This window comes from Vipera ursinii, assembly GCF_947247035.1.
Source record: "Vipera ursinii genome assembly, chromosome: 3".
NCBI lineage: Eukaryota > Metazoa > Chordata > Lepidosauria > Squamata > Viperidae > Vipera > Vipera ursinii.
In genome coordinates this window covers 118,640,096-118,657,197 of record NC_139516.1, presented here as the reverse complement: position 1 = coordinate 118,657,197, position 17,102 = coordinate 118,640,096, and the positions used below count along the sequence as shown (strand labels likewise).

The 17,102-nt window shown below is 39.7% G+C and overlaps 2 protein-coding genes across 2 annotated transcripts in view; both read left to right on the top strand.

The window, feature by feature from the left end:
• Window positions 1-17,102, top strand: part of LOC310638912 (uncharacterized protein) — a 76,919-nt gene that overhangs the window by 37,573 nt on the left and 22,244 nt on the right. The gene's annotated exons all lie outside the window — the stretch shown is intronic.
• Window positions 528-7,715, top strand: LOC310637906 (protocadherin beta-16-like). The gene is made up of 2 exons (XM_083358527.1): window positions 528-2,955; window positions 7,196-7,715. Exons 1-2 carry the CDS (start codon window positions 535-537, stop codon window positions 7,328-7,330), a joined length of 2,556 nt encoding a protein of 851 aa, XP_083214653.1. The 5' UTR covers window positions 528-534; the 3' UTR covers window positions 7,331-7,715.

Here is a 17,102-nt window from a genome sequence, read left to right as displayed (position 1 = left end):
GATGTGAGGGTTCTGTTTTTGTCTAGGGGGAGGATGCCCTTCGTCCAAATGGGATGCCTTGAAAGGTGTTGCCAAAGTATCCCAATGCAGAAATTGTTTTCTTACATAGGTTTAGACTTCAGAACTCAACTGTGAAAGAACTAGATTATAGCCTTTATCAATATGTTTTGTGCAGATTGTCACAATGTTTTTTTCTATATAATTAAATAGTTCATAAAATAATCTGCTAGTGGCTAGATAAAAATGGATTTAATGTAATTACTGTGTCTAAACAATGGAAATAGAATTTTTGCCTTGTTCACCACATGATGGCGATATTAACAAAGAAATCTAGTTCTGCTTCCTCACTATCAGGGCAGACAGCATACAAAATTGAACAAAAGGAATCTGATTCTTTGGATGAGACATGCAGATTATAAAATGGCAAAAGATTGAACAATTAAAAATGATTTGCACAACTAAATCATAAGGAAGGAAGGGAAGACAGGCTGACTGTTGGGCAGAATTTGAGCCTGCAAGGAAGAGGCTGGAATCATGGAGACTTGCTTTTGGAAAAGACAAGGTCTGTATGTCCTTCTCTCTTTCTCATTCCTTAGAGTAATGTGTGCTTCAATTCGCTTTTCTGTCCCTGAAGAAAAGAAAAAGGGCTTTCTGGTGGCTAATGTGCTCAAGGAATTGAAACTGAAAGCAGGGGAGCTCTCAACCCGCAGAGCACATTTAATTGCTGAGGGCACTCAGGAATACTTCCACCTTGATATTCAGACTGGGAATCTGTTGGTTAAGGATAAAATAGACAGAGAAGCTTTGTGTGGTCAGAATGATCCTTGTGTACTCCTATCTCAGCTTGTTTTGGAAAACCCCTTAGATATCTTTAATATTGAAATCAAGATAGAAGATGTGAATGACAATGCCCCCAGATTTTGGAAAAACAATGTGGAGATAGAGATTCTTGAGACTGTTCCTAAAAGTACAACATTCCCTTTGGAACCTGCCCAAGATGAAGACTTGGGAGACAATAGCATCCAAAACTATACTCTTAATCCCAATGAGCATTTTCAGCTTGAAGTACAGAAGAATGAAGACGAAAATGATGATATATATCTTGTTTTGAAGAAAGCATTAGATAGGGAGAAGATGCCACACCTCAGATTGACTCTAATGGCTATTGATGGAGGAGTTCCAAAGAAAAGCGGCACAGTTCAAATTAATATTAATGTTCTGGATAATAATGATAACTTTCCTCTGTTTAGCAAGTCTGAATATAAGGCAAGAATAAAAGAAAATCTCCCTAAGGGCACTCTTGTGGTTGAGGTGGAAGCTACAGATTTGGATTTGGGTTCAAATGCACAGATACTCTACTCATTCCATCAAGTGCCGGAAAGAATAAACAATTTGTTCCTTTTAAATGAAAGAACTGGAAAAATCACTGTTTGTGGTCAGATTGATTATGAAAAAGAAAAGAGTTACAGCATGAACATCAGAGCAACAGATGGAGGGGGTCTTTCCGGGCACTGCAAGGTACTGATTGAGATTGAAGATGTGAATGACAACCCCCCAGAAGTGTCCATCATATCTCTGACCAACACTTTAAAGGAGGACTCTCCCCCAGACACAATAGTGGCCGTCTTCAGTCTTAGAGACCAAGACTCTGGAGACAACAGCAAAACAGTCTGCTCCGTGGAGATGAACCTTCCTTTTGTGCTCAAAGGCACCACAAACAACTTTTATCAGCTTGTGCTCCAAAGTCCCCTAGACAGAGAGACCGTCACTGAGTACAACATCACCATCACAGCCATTGACAGTGGCTCTCCTAGGCTCACTTCAACAAGACTGATTAATGTTCAGATCTCCGATGTCAATGATAACCCTCCTCTTTTTGAAAAGCCTTCATATGACATGCAGATCCGGGAGAATAATATTCCAGGCTTGCTTATCGGCTCAGTCCAGGCTGTGGATCTGGACACAAAGCAGAATGCTAAAGTGACTTACTCAGTTCTGCCTGGGAAAGCTGATGGCCTTTTGCCCACTTTCATTTCAATCAACTCTGAAACTGGAAACCTGTATGCCCTCCGATCCCTGGACTATGAGCAGATAAGAGGCTTCAGAGTGACTGTGAGGGCGTCTGATGGTGGTTCTCCTTCCCTGAGCTCAGAAGTGATTGTCCGCATCCACATCATAGATGAAAACGACAACGCTCCCTTCTTCCTGTATCCCCTGCAGAACAACACATCTCCATGCAATGAGCTGCTTCCCAAGTCAGCAGAGGCCAGCTATCTGGTCACCAAGGTGGTTGCCGTGGATGCAGATTCTGGCCAAAACTCTTGGCTTTCCTATGAATTGCTGAAGGCCACGGACCCAGCCCTTTTCAGCATAGGAGCGCAGAATGGGGAAGTGAAAACCAGGAGAGCCCTGAATGAGCGAGACACAAACAAGCAGAGGCTGGTGATGCTGGTCAGAGACAACGGTCTTCCTCCACAGACCAGCACGGCGATGCTTAATGTCCTTCTTGTGGATGGCTTTTCGGATCCCTTCCTGAGGAGGGTGGATGTCAGTGTGCAAGAACCGGAAGACAAAACCTTGACCAAGTATTTAGTGATCTGCTTGGCTGCTGTCTCCTTTGTGTTCCTGGTCTGCATTGTCGTCTTTATTGTGGTCAAAATCCTCAAGAAGGACTCCCAAAGTCACTTTACTGCAGCTGTTCCTCACTTCCCACCTGGCAGTGCTGAGGCCCAAGAGAACTGTGCAGATTCACCAAATGGGTCACTGCCCAGGACTTACCGTTATGATGTTTGCTTGACTGGTGGATCCTTAAGTAGCGAATTCCGATTTCTCAGGCCCCTCTTTCCTGTCCTGCCCTGCCCTGTGGGAGATGTAAACATCCCAGGCAACCACTGGACTTCTTCTGGCCCCGAAGATTTATCTAAGCAGGTTGAAGTTAATGGCACAACAAAAGAGGTGAGGAAAATATGCAATTAATTCAGCCTCTTTCTATTTATTCTCCCTCTGTTTGTATTCCTCTATCAGTTATTCTTGAACACCATGCTGGTTATTTATTTTAAAAAACAGGCAATTTTACTTTAATGTTAGTTGAGAGCATACATCACAATTCTTTTTCAGGGAGTCAGTCAGTCATTGGTTAACAGCTACTCCTTTAGCGAACATTTGGTATTATAATGTGCTGGGTGGTAGTTACAACTGGTCCTAGACCTTCCAGCTGTCCTGGATCCTCCCTGATCACTTGGCAACCAGCTCACACTTAGGATGGTCCTGCATCCCATGGTCATCTAATTCGCAACCTTCAGTGCAGATTTCCCACAAGCTGCATACATTCCCCCAGCCTCTCTGCAGTCACGCTGTGCCTTGCCAATCACCCACACACCCTTGCACACTCTCCCCGGGCCTCGCTGTGCTCCTGGCCATTTGCACTCTTGTGCACCCTCCCCAACCCAGCAACATACACTCCCAGCCTTCCTGTACTCACACTGGGCCTTCCCTGCCAATTGCAGAGCCTCTTTGAACTGCATCCGTACTAAGTTTCCCTGGCCAGAGGTGCACCCTCCCTCACATAGCAGTAGGTACCCCAAGCCCCGGCATGGGTTTTTGTGCATCCCTTCACTGTCTCTCCCACCCAGCAGTGGCCGCTTACCTGCCTGCTGGCCTGCTTGTGAGCGGCCTAGTCATCTGTCAGCCTCCTCACTGATTTTGGTTGATGGAAGCTGACAGGAAGTTGCAGGAGGTGACCTGTGATTTTCACTTGCCGTTACTAAGCGATATAATCACGTGTTTTATGAATGCATGGCTTACTGGCAGAAATTCCAGTCCCAACTGCAGTCATATCTTGAGATTCCCTGTACATTGATAATTTCTGATTCATTGTATTTCAGGAAACAAGTCACTGTCCTGGTATTCTCTGTAAAGCAGGCCATCACTTAATTCATAACAGTTGTTTGGGAATAGTAAATTACATGAATCTTAAAGATTTGCACTAATCTTGACTGGCAGCCAGCCACAGCGTTTCAGCTTCTTATGCCAGTCTAGGGGTACTTTACGTATAAAGTAATCAATATAAATTTAATCTGAGTCACAGGAATGTTTATAGATTACAGCATAGAACAAACTGTTCCAAATATTCTCCTAAAAGGAGCAATATTGACAATTCTAAGTTAAAGTTTCTATTATAGTTCCCTACAAGAACATTTTTTTCCTACTATAGTTATTTTGTATTCCTGTCTTCTAGAACTTTTGATAAATAGTTTGAATTTTATAAAAATAAATACTCTGGAGTATTTCCCCACTTAGAGATTGTCAAATCAATTTACCACCTGGAATTCAAAGATTCTCTTGCCAATATTGTATCTAGGGAAATTTTATGATGATCCGACTGCATTCAACTAATATTACCTTTTTAAAATAAATGTTATTTTATCTTCTTCATATTTTCATATCATAAGGGTATCTGAAATATCGTATATGTTGAAAAACATATATCATCTGATTAATGTCAATCCATGTTTAGTTGGATTCACTTTTAATATTGTTTCAGGAAGAAAAAGTTATAGTGACATCTATGCGGGGGAGGTGAGAGATCTGGAAGCAATAGCTATTGGGGTAATTAATAGCATTGAACACAAAAAATATAATTGCAGGACTGATTTGAAAAAGTTGGCATATAGAGATTTAACTGCAATAGAATATCAGTAATTTGGTGCTGTACAAATTGGTTGTTGAAACTAATGTGCTGAATAATTAATTGTAATTTAGAAAATTGGAAATACTAGAGAATATTTTTGCTGATCAACAAGATATGATCCCCCTCTACTCACCCAAGCATTCAAGAAATCAATCTGATACCTAATATTATTCAACTTATTCTCCAAAGTGCCTGAGGGCAAGACAATACACAATGGGTGGAAGCTCCTTAAAGAGAGATCCAGTCTGGAATTAAGGAGAAATTTTCTGACAGTGAGAACAATTTATCAAATGGATCAGCTTGCTTCCCAGAGTCGTGGGTGCCCCATTGTTACAGATTTTCAAGAAAAGATTAGACATCTATTTATACTGGAAAATTGGTTGACCCCCTCTGTAATGTACTGGCCTTATATGCTGTAATTACTTGCTTATGTTTAAACTGTTTGCTAATGGCTGAATTCACTTGCATGTTTTGTAACGGTTACTGGGCTGAACTAGACTGGCTGTCTCCAGCCAGTTAAGTAGGTTTTTGGGCAGGAAACTGCTGCTTTAAATCTATTGGTCACCACCTAGTGGCCAACCGTATAAATAGCAGCACAGCAGCTATTAGTTGCTTCTGTTATGTTCTGACTCTCAATAAAGCCTGTTGCTGTTTGAACCCTCCGTCTCACTCAATGCCTGCAAGAACCGAATACACAACACCCTCTTCTTGTGGCAACCCCTCAAATATTGGAACACTGCTATCTTGTCTCATCCTTCTTTCACTAGATTAGTTATACTGAATTCTTGCAACTGTTCTTCATGTGCTTTAGCCTCCAGCCCACTAATCATCTTTGTTGCTCTTTTCTGCACTCTTTCCATAGTCCCAACATCTTTTTATATATTGTGGTGACCAAAACTGGATACAGTATTCCAAGTGTGGTCTCATCGAGGCGTTATAAAGCATTACTAACAGTTCACATGATCTTGATTCTATCCAGCCTAGCATTGTATCGGCTTTTTGGGTGGAGCCAGCATACTTCTGGTTCATATTTAAGTAATTGTCCGCTAGGACTGCAAGATCTCTCTTGCAGTTACTGCTATTGAGCCAGGTTTCACCTATTTTGTACCTGTAAATCTGGTTTTTCTTGCCAAGTGTAAAACCTTACTTTTTTCTCCATTAAATTTCAATTTGTTACATGGGACCCAGTGTTCAAGTCTATCAAGAGCTTCTGGATTTTGATTGTATCTTCTAGGGTATTGGCTATTCCCACCCTTTGGATGTCATCTGCAGGTTTGATGAGTTCCCCTTCTATTTATTCATCTAAACTGTTTATAAAGATATTAAAGAATACTGGGCCAAAACAGAACTTGTGGTACCCATTTGCTTACTTCCGTCCATTGAGATGTAGTTCTATTAAGGCTACTCATTGAGTGTGGTTTGTCAGCCAGTTAGAAATACATCTGATAGTGATGCTGTCTATCCCATATTTTTCTAGCTTTTCCAAAAGTAGCTTGTAGTCTACTTTATCAAATGCATTACTAAAATCCAAGTATATTGTGTCCACAGCATTTTGCCGGTTCACTAATTTATTTAGTTGACAAAGAATGAAATAAAAACCAAGAAAAAAAACTAATAAGGTTTTTGATGAACCCATGTTGGCTTCTGTTTATAAGTTTGCTTTCTTCCACGTGTTTAGAAATTTGTGGCTTGATTATCTTTTCCAAGATCTTCTCAGGTATTGATATCAGGCTGATTGGTTTGTAGTTTCCTGGGTCTGTTTTTCCCCTCCTTTTTGAAGATGGGAACACACATCAGCTCTTTTCCAGTCTTCAGTAGTTCTCGGTGCTCCAAGAACTTTGAAAGATATGGGTCAATGGTTCTGAGATTATGTCTGCCAGTTCCCTCAAAATTCTGCAATGTAATCTATCAGGACCCTGTGATTTGAATCTGCCCAGAGAGGACAGGCCATAGGCTTGGGACCTCTGCGTTAAGGTACATTACTATGAATTTCCAGAGAACATGTTTATTTAGGATAATGTACTGAGAAATTTCTATTGGTTTTGCATGCATTTTAGTTTCTACATGGGCATTTATCCTGCTTTGTCCTATGTAATTTGGTAGATCAAAGATTCTGAAATAGACCTTAAAACAAAATCCTACAATTTTCAGGAAAGAAAACAATTTGCACGTTTTTGAAATATTGCAAGTGATTGAATGGGTGTTTGGGATAAGGAATGTGAAGTGAATGAAAAACTGTTTAAATGAGATTTGAGTACATTGATTAGAATAAGAAAAAGGTTTTGTAATACAGCTCATGATCAAGACTCAATTCTGATTAGTGGAGAGTGGAACAAATGGATAAATGTTTAAGCAGGTCAGGATTTGGGGAACTATGTGGTGAAACATGAAAAACAAAGTGACAGAAAAAGGAAAACAATAGCATAAAGGAACACCCACTAAATTTCTAAAGAAGGCGTATAAAACAGCTGAAGGTTTGAATAATGCAGAGGTTGACAGTGAAAATTGCACTTTCTGCAACATGGAAAGATGGGGCAGGATGCCAACATACTGGGATATTTTTTGGATATTATCAGTATGAAAAATGGAAAGAGTGACAAGAAACTAAGGCAGAAAAGCAACATATACCTACAAAGATGAGGTCAGGAAAGCTAAAGCTGAGAATGAATTAAGACTTGCAATAAATATCAAGTATAATAAAAAAGTTTTTCTTTCAATATGTAAAAAACAAGGAAAAAGTCAAGAAAACAATCTGTCCACTAATGGGAGAAGATGGTAAGAAAGTGACTGGCAGCAGGGAAAAAGCAAAGCTGCTTAATTCATTCTTTGCATCGGTCTTCTTCACACAAAAGGAAAAAATAGCCCAACCTACCAAAAACAGAACCAGAAAGGACAGACAAGTAATATAAAGTAAAACAGGCAAGAAAATGGTAACAGAACACCTGATCATGCTAGACAAGTTCAGTTCAGCAGATTCAGATGGATTACATCATCAGTGTCAGGGCCTTTTTTCTCATAGAACGTTCAGAACGGAGTTCCAGCACCTTTTTTGGATGGAACCTTGTAGGGTAGGCAAGGTGGGTTGTATGACATGTGTGAGTTCCGGCACCTTTTTCTTTTACAAAAAAAGCACTGATCAGTGTTATTATCACTTTATACTGCCTTGGTAAGATTACACTTGGAATTCTGCATCCAGTTTTGTTCACCACAATATAAAAAAGATGTTGAGACTTTGGAAAGAGTGCAGAGAAGAGCAACAAAGATGATCAGGGGTCTGGAGGCTAAAACCTATGAAGAATGGTTTCAGGAATTGGGTTTGTCTAGTTTAGTGAAAACAAGGACTAGGGTGATATAATAGCAGTGTTCCAATAATTTAGGGGCTGCCACAAAAAAGAGTGACTCATCTGATTTTCCGAAACACCAGAAGGCAGGACAAGAAAAAATGGATGGAAATTAATCAAGGAAAGAAGCAACCTAGAACTAAGGAGAAAATTCCTGACAATGAGAACAATTAACCAGTGGAACAGCTTCCCTTCAGAAGTTGTGGGTGCTCCATCACTGGAGATTTTTAAGAAGCGATTGGATGACCATGTGTCTGAAATAGTATAGGGTCTCCTTTCCAAATCTGTTATTCTGTTAGTTTTCAAGGATGACCAGTACATTTAGTATAAACAGTTAATTTCTAAGAGATGGTCATAAACATGACTTCCAGGCACATTTTCCTAGTGTACTTTGAAAGTAATTGTCAGACCTGGGCCCGCTTGATCCCTTAAGAAAGAAGCATTCTTAACTCCAATGGTAGTGAAAAGGTTACTTTTACTAAAACCCAAATGGTTACAGTAAGCAAAGCCAGAACTAAGAGTTTGTGTGCGAAGATTCCCTAGTTAACTTTCCCTTCTTCACCCCCCACCCCCACCCCCATTATCTCACCATTGTCCAGTCATATTCAAAGAAGATGTTTTGGTAACTGTCCCTGCAATAGTTGGGTAGATGGATAGGTGTTGCATTCCATTCCCAGGTCCACGGCCTTGGAATGTATTGGGATGTCTGAAAGCATGAAGATTGCTTTCAGTTTCCCCTATCTTCCTTCCCAATGGCTTATGACAATCTGGAATATAGTGACGCATAGATGCAAGCAAAGGATGGCTGCTCTGACATTCTGCCCCCTTTGGAAAATGGGCTAATCCTGGAGGAAAAGTGGAAGGGAAAAAAAGAGATGTTAGACATTTAGTTAGGTTTGCTAGGGTATTGGTTGTGCATTTTTTGGATGAGGTGTGGGAATTGCACATGTTGAGCATCAACCCACTCCAATTCAGTACAGGAATCGGCATCTGTGGATTCATGAATCCAGTATTTCTTTAACTTTAAAGTGTTGTTCCCTTTCAGTAAGGATGGGAGCTGGGAGTGGTTTTGTTGTGAGATGGAAGGGGGATGTGCTTGCAGGCTTTTAATAGGCTATAGGGGAACACTGGGTGGGCATGCTGAAGGTTGTTTGGTAATTTCAATTCCACAGTAACCGGATTGGTGATTCTGATGATGGGGAAAGGGCCAACGTATTTGAGTCATAATTTTCTTGATGGTTGTATAGATTGAAAGTACTTCGTTGAGAGGAGTACTTCATGTCCTACTTTAAATTCAGTTTGCGAGTGCCTTTTCTTGTCAGTGTATTTTTTATGGGATTTCCTTGTATCATCTAATGCCTTGCGAATGACCAGCTAAGTGTGTTGCAGGGATTTCATTCACTCAGCGAGGGTGGTACTTTGGGGTAGTTGTTGAGGAAGTTCCAGCATAGCGACAAAATCATGGGTGGCCACCTGGAATGGCGCGAATCTGGTGCTGGTATGCACAGTGTTCTTATATGCCACCTCTGCAAAGGGGAGAAGTTCTGCCCCGTTGTTTTGTTGACAGTTGACATACCAACACAGGTATTGTTCCAAAATGCCATTCGTGCATTCACTATCCCCATTTGTCTGGGAGTGGTGTGAAGAGTTTGCATGCAAAGATTAACTAATTAACTTTCTCTTCTCTGGTCCACCCGTTATCTCGTCATTGTCCAATCATGTTCAAAGAAGTTGTTTGGTAACTGTCTCTGCAACAGTTGGGTAGATGGATAGATGTTGCATTCCATTCCCAGGTTTGCAGCCTTGGGATGTCTCAAGATAGCACGAAGATTGCTTTCGTTTTCCCCCATCTCCCCACAGCTCCCTCCCCCCATGGCTTATGATAGAATCGCATTTAGCGATGCATAGGTGAGAGAAGGGACGCGGTGGCTCAGTGGGTTAGGACGCTGAGCTTGTCGATCAGAAGGTCGGCAGTTTGGCGGTTCGAATCCCGAGTGCCGCGTAACAGAGTGAGCGCCTGTTACTTGTCCCAGCTTCTGCCAACCTAGCAGTTCGAAAGCACGTAAAAATGCAAGTAGAAAAATAGGGACCACTACAGTGGGAAGGTAACAGCATTCCGTGCGCCTTTGGCGTCTAGTCATGCCGGCCACATGACCACGGAGACGTCCTCGGACAAGCGCTGGCTCTTCGGCTTTGAAATGGAGATGAGCACCGGCCCCTAGAGTTGGAAACGACTAGCACGCATGTGCGGGGGAACCTTTACTTTACCTAGGTGAGAGAAAAAGATGGCAGTAATCTTTCTCCTACTGAATAGTCCTGACTATTTTTGCCAGAGTATTTTACTTGCTTAGAGGCTAACCTCAAGTAATTAATGGGTTCCTTCAGAACCCTGTTACCTAGAGAAGTGATGAAAGAGTAAACTCTCCCCCTTCTCCTCCTTCTCCTTCCACCCACCCCCATTTCCATAGGTAGAAACCTGTACCAAACAAGGCAAATCTCTGAAATTTTAACCATGATTTATAATTTATAAGAAAAATTTATAAGTTATTATACTGCAAAAGGACTAACAAGAATGGAAACTTTTGTTTTAAATCTGTTTGCAAGTGTTGCATATAGCTGCATTTTCATGCTTTAACAAATCAACCCACGGTTCTCACTGGAGCCACAAATGACCAGGCTTAAATTATCCTCCTTTGGACACATTATGCAAAGACCTAATTCTCTGGAGAATACTTGGAAAGATGGAAGTGAAAAGAAGATGAGGATGCACAACAAGAAAGGAAGGTAACAAACAATTGCTTCTCTGAGACACTAAATGGAAAGGTGATCTTGGGCCAATTGTCAAGTGGAAGGATGTTGTCACCTGTAATCCAACTGAATACCCTGAAAGCTGTTGCCAAACTGCTTTTCCGGTTTTGACGTTGCGATGAAACAGATGTATGGAAGCAGGGCTCTGCCTCCCACACTCAATTTCTTCCTGCTGGGGGCCCTAAAAGGGCCTGAAGTCACTGCAGAGAGGTGACAGATCATGAGGGGACCCTTGTAGATCACAGGGGAGATAGCAGTCAAGATGCTTGATCCAAAGAAGCCCTCAGAACCAACAGGAGAAAGACTGGCCGCACTCATGCTGCTAGTCAGAAACTGTTCTGTACCAGCCTGCTACCGGCCCTACAGAAAAGGCAGGGACAACCCCTTTAGAAATGGCAAGAGGCTGGAATTACACCTGCCAAATTTATTCACATAAAACAGTAAGACAAGACACCAACCATAAAACACGAGCTAAGAAGCAGGAACAATCCAAGCGGTTGCCTTCAGCAAACCAGCCCTCCCACACATTCCCCTTAAATACAGTTCAGGGCGTGGCCTCTCTGTGCCTCCTTCCGAGGTGCCCCATTGCCTTCCGCTGTTTACTCCTGACTGACTGCCTCCTGCGTCGGGCGTCCTTGAACAGGGCCAGCTGTGGGTCATCTTCATCCACGCTGTCAGGCTCACACAGCTGGGTCTGCATCGTGACCAGATGAGAGGGGCCTTGCTGGGGGCTCTCATCAAGCTGTCCAGTCCCCTCATCAAGCTCTGCAACACCCCCCTCCTCCTCCTCTGAGTCGTCCGACCCAACTGCCGAACCCACAGGCTGACCCTGAATCACAATAGAAACTGCTGTCTGCTTGGAGGGAAAAGCATCTAACAAGTGTGAGCAACATGTCTGATCTGGGTGAGACTATTTTCCTTCCTCTACGATTGTAAAACCTGTTCTTGAAAAAAAAGCAACCCAAAAGCAAAGAACTCCCAGAACTAAAGGGAGAGGGGACGTTTCCTTTTTACCCCCTATCCCAGAATAAAAGTGGTGGTTTAAGCCTTCTTGGGGGGAAATAGAGAAAACTATAAGATTACTTTGGAGAGAGAGAGAGAGAGAGAGACAGAGACAGAGACAGAGAGAGAGAGGGGGGTGTTTGGGGAGTTATAATACTTTTTTAAAAAAATTACCTTTCCTGGAGAGTATTGGAGCAAAGACTTAAAAAACAAATCCTGAGTGGAAAGTTACAAAATGGACATCTAATGATATCTAGTAATAAAAGAAAAGAACTACACCAAGTTTTGTTTATATACTTTGTCTATGTATTTTGTCTGGAGTGAGGGAACTTGACCAGAAGCCCAGACACAGATTACAGACTGAATCCTTTGATGCCCCTGAACTTCATAGCCTTGTAGATTGCAGCTGGAAAAAGGAAAAAAAATCTTGGGCTGTTTTTTCTGCAGGATGGATTGCAATTAAAATTACAAACTATTTTAAAGCCATCTGGTTTCTTTGGATTACAAATAATGTAGTTCCACAAACCACTCAGAGACAGAGTGAATGGTAAGGAATTACCAACAGTAAAACATTTTGGATTATAACTTTGGCAGATTGGCAATTTTGGGACAATTTGTTTTTATTTTTTTCTTCTTGTTGTTTCGGGAGCCTATTGGATTATAAACTCTTTATATTAGAACTCTTTATGGACCATGGAAATATAAATATTGATGACTTCCCTTGAAGAAGGCCCTATGGACTATCAACTTTGAATAGTAGGACCTTGTGGGTTATAAATTCTGACTGAGCAATAAATTTGGACTTTAGACAATCGTTCCAGAAGTCAGTCTTATAAACAGAAGTGGATTACAAAAAAATGTTTTCCTTTATATCTTGATCTCCCTTTTTTCTCAGGGAACCTACTGGATTACACAGAATATATAAGAACTATAAAAGTTATTTATGACAAATGTAAAAGATACATTGTGATATTGAATATAAGATTAATGGTTGGATTTAAGTCAGGCATTGGGGGAAAGTATTAGAGCTGATAAAAGTATTGGAGGGTGGAAAAAAAATGAGTTTTCTGAATTTAACTAAAACTGGTAAGAAAACACCTTCAGCCCTGTCTCTGCAAGCCCTGTGTATCAGTGATTACCGGTAATCGAATCAATGCTTCAACAAGAAAACTCTAATGACCTTCAGAAGGAGATGCAAACAACACTACAAGAAGTCCAAGAGGCAATTTCCTCGCACAAAGAAGATACAAGGAAAAATCATGAGGAGACAAAAGATCACTTTAATAAAATGAATCCAGAAATTCATAAAATAAACTCTCCATTAGAAAGCTTTAGACATACGGTTACAAAGAATGAACAAAGAATTTAGAAAAAAGAAAACAAGTCAGTAGATACTGATCAAAATATAGAAGCAATAAAAGATGAAAACCAGAGGCTTATGCAGACAAATAGAGAATTGGAAGATTCAATGGCAGTTTTGGAAATGGAAAAGGCATCTTACTTCTTAAGATTTCAAAACATAATGGAGGATAAAGAAGAGGACCTCGCGGATTTGATGATGGAGCTATTGGCTGAAGCACTTGAAATTGGGAAACAGGATATGGAAGGAGAGATAGATGAGATATTTTGAGTCAATTCAAGCTATGCAAGGAGAAACAAAGTCCCCAGAAAAGTACATGTCAGATTTGTCATCTATAAGAGATGAGATATTGAGAAGAGCAAGAGTTGATCCTCCGCATTATAAAGAAGAGGAAATTGTAGTGTTGAAGCATATCCCCAGTAGAATAAGAGATTCATGAAGAGAATATCAATTCCTGACCAGAAAATTAATTGAAAAAGGAGTGAATTTAATCTATACAGATGTAGAGGGAAGAATAGTAATGGTGGAAATAATAATAAACACATACTGATGATAGCTATATATGCACCTAATAACAAGAAGAATTTTACATAAATTACATAAAAAATAGTGGAATTGGAATATCAAAGTATTTGCTCAATGGGAGACTTTAATGCAATCGTAGATGGGAAGCTGCATATTACCTAAAACTTTCTTTAAAATGGCAGAAGAAATCTGTATACAGGATATATGGAGAGAAAAGAATCCAAAAATAGCACAATATACATTTTACTAAAACAGGCATAAATCATGGTCCAGAATTGATATGATATGGATATCTCCTGAATTAAGCATGATTATATGATTGAAATAGAAACCAATATATGGGCAGGCCACAACCCGATAAAGATGACCTGGAGAGGAGTTAAGAAAAAATTAAGATGGTCTCTGAACTAATCTTTAGTGAAAGAGAAAGAATTTATACAAATAGCAACAAAAGAAATGGAATTTTTCTTTAAAATAAACAAAAAGGAAGAGACATTGCTTCAAAATGTGTGGGATACGGCTAAAGCATACTTTAGAGGGTGAGCTATAACTTACATGGTGAAAAAGAACAAAGAAAAAAAGCAACAACAAATGAAGTTAAAGGAGGAATTTATGAAATTAGAATTAGAACTACAAAGAGATCCACAAAAGAAAACACTTAAAAAGCAAATGGAAATTATTAAAAAAACAAATTAAACTTAGCTGAGGCTGAAAAAATGACCCAACAAATTAAAAGGACAAAACAAAATTTCTTTGAAAACGCTAACAAACCGGGGAGGTGGCTAGCATACAAATTGAAAAAAGAAAGAAAGAAAAAATGGATAAATAAGCTGCAAGACTCAAAAGGTGATTTACAGTTCCAAAATGACATAATTAAAAAAATAATCAAGGACTTTTATGAGACACTTTATGACACACACATATATATATATATATATATATGTTACCTCTGTTACCTCCATTATTGATATTTTTTCATGTAGCATGTTTTGTATGTTCTCTGGAATATATATATATATATATATATATATATATATATATGTTTTCTGAGGTTTTCGCGGGTGCCTGTATGTGGATCCTTGGTTTTTCGGGTTTTCCCCCGCATAGAACTAAAGGTGTAGGCGCAACGTTTCGACGGAATCCCATCCGTCATCATCAGGCTTTAGCTTCCTTCTTCTGGGAGAAGCATGTGGCTGTTTGTTCCTCTTTTATATATATATATATATATAAAAGCTGAGTTACCAAAAATTCCAGAGAACATACAAAACATGCTAAATGAAAAAATATCAATAATGGAGGTAACAGAGGTGATAAAAAGGCAAAAAAAAAAATGATGAGACTCCAGGTCCAGATGGGGTCCCTGCAGAGTTTTATAAATGTCTACAAGATACATTAAGCCCACTAATGAAAGAACTATGTAATGATGTACTCTTAGAGGCTAAAAATGTTACTTTATGTTACTTTAATACCTAAAGAAGATTCAGATTTGATGCAGATAAGGAATTATAGACCAATATGTCAATTAAATGTGGACTATAAAATTTTTGCTTCAATAATAGCAGAAAGATTAAAGAAATTCTTGACTGAATTTATACATGTAGACCAAAATGGATTTTTACCTTAGAAACAAATAAAAAAATAACGTAAGAATGATCTTAGATATTTTGGAATATTATGACATGCATCCAGGGAAACAGATGGTGCTAATATTCCTAGATGCACAGAAGGCTTTTGATAACGTAAATTGACAATTTATGATTCAACAATTAAATTAAGTGTATTTTGGAGAAAACTTTATAAATATAATTAAAACAATTTGTCATAGACGAACAGCTAAAGTAATCGTAAATGGAGACTTTACAGAAAACGTTAATATCAAAAAAGGCACAACAAAAGGATATCAATTATCCTCATCATTATTTATACTAACACTGGAAGTACTGAATAGAAATATTAGGCAAGACTCAGAAATTAAAGGTTTGGAGATAAAAGATGAAAAATGTAAACTACAAGCATTCGCAGATGACTTGATCTTTGTAGTAGAAGAACTGCTTGAGACAAACCTCAAGCTTATGAAAAAGATAGAAGAATTTGGAGAAGTGGCAGGCCTGAAAATAAACAGAGAAAAGACCTTCAAATAGTTAATAGTCAAATAGTCAAATATTTGGGGATATATTTAACAGCAAGATGTGCAACAATAAAAGAAGATAACTACATAACATTACTAAAACAAATAAAATTAGACTTGGAAAAATGGAAAAATCAATGCCAGGGAGAATAGCAACAGTGAAGAAGAATATTTTACCAAAACTACTCTTTTTATTTCAAACCATACCTATAAAACTTGGGATTTTTTTTTTTTTTGATGAACTAAATACATTGATTTTGAAATTTATTTGGCAAGAAAAAAAAGCTGGACGCGAAAGAAAATGGAGGATTTGGGCTGCCAGTTTGGCCTTATATTATCAAGCATCTGTATTAACTTCGTTAAAAGAATGGATAACTCTTAGACATAAAAGATTGCTATACCTAGAGGGGCATGACCTACAACTTGGACGGCATGTCTTCTTATGGTATGGGAAGAATAAAATACATAGCTACTTTCAAAACCACTACATAAGAAACACACTGCTTCTAGAATGGGAGAAAGTAAAAGCAAAAATTTACATGAAAATACCTGGATGGCTTTCAACAATGGAAGCGTTTCTTCACCCAAACCTAATTAACTATGAGCAAATTTTGACTTATAAAGACATTTGGAATACTGAAGGGAAACTAAAAACCAAACAAAAACTGGAAGAACAGGGCATTGATCTATCATGATGGACACATCTGCAAATTCAAACGAGATATGAAAAAGATGTTAAAACATCTGGATTTTACAAAGAACAGACAGACTTTGATCAGATATTATTGACATTAGATCAGGGGTGTCAAACTCAATTTCATTGAGGGCCACATCAGCATTGCGGTTGTCCTCAGGGGGCCGGGTGGGTGTGGCCTGGGCGGGCGTGGCCTACTGGGTGGGCGTGGCTAGAGTGCATATGGCCTACTGGGTGGGCGTGGCCAGCTCTACATCGTTTGCATCAAGGGTGCCTATGGGGGCCTGGGCAGGAGTGGGACAGATCTGAGGGTCTCTGGCAGAAGGAGGGTCTCTGGGCCAGGGCCAAGGCAGTGGGGGCCCTTCCCTCACTGTTTCCAGGATGGCTTCGCGGGCCGCATGAAACCACTTCGCGGGTCGGATCCGGCCCCCGGGCCTTGTGTTTGACATGTCTGCATTAGATGAAAAATTGGTTAAGAAACAGTATAGTTTAAAGATGGAAAAGGAACAAGCTGAAGAAACAATGATAATATGGGCAAAAAAACTTTGGGCATA

What these genes read in the sequence shown, in the direction of transcription:
- LOC310637906 (XM_083358527.1), top strand. Translation starts at nt 535, where the DNA reads ATGGAGACTTGCTTTTGGAAAAGACAAGGTCTGTATGTCCTTCTCTCT. An exon ending in TTAATGGCACAACAAAAGAG is followed by an intron (nt 2,956 to 7,195) that starts GTGAGGAAAATA and finishes TGACAGTGAAAA; the next exon opens with TTGCACTTTCTGCAACATGG.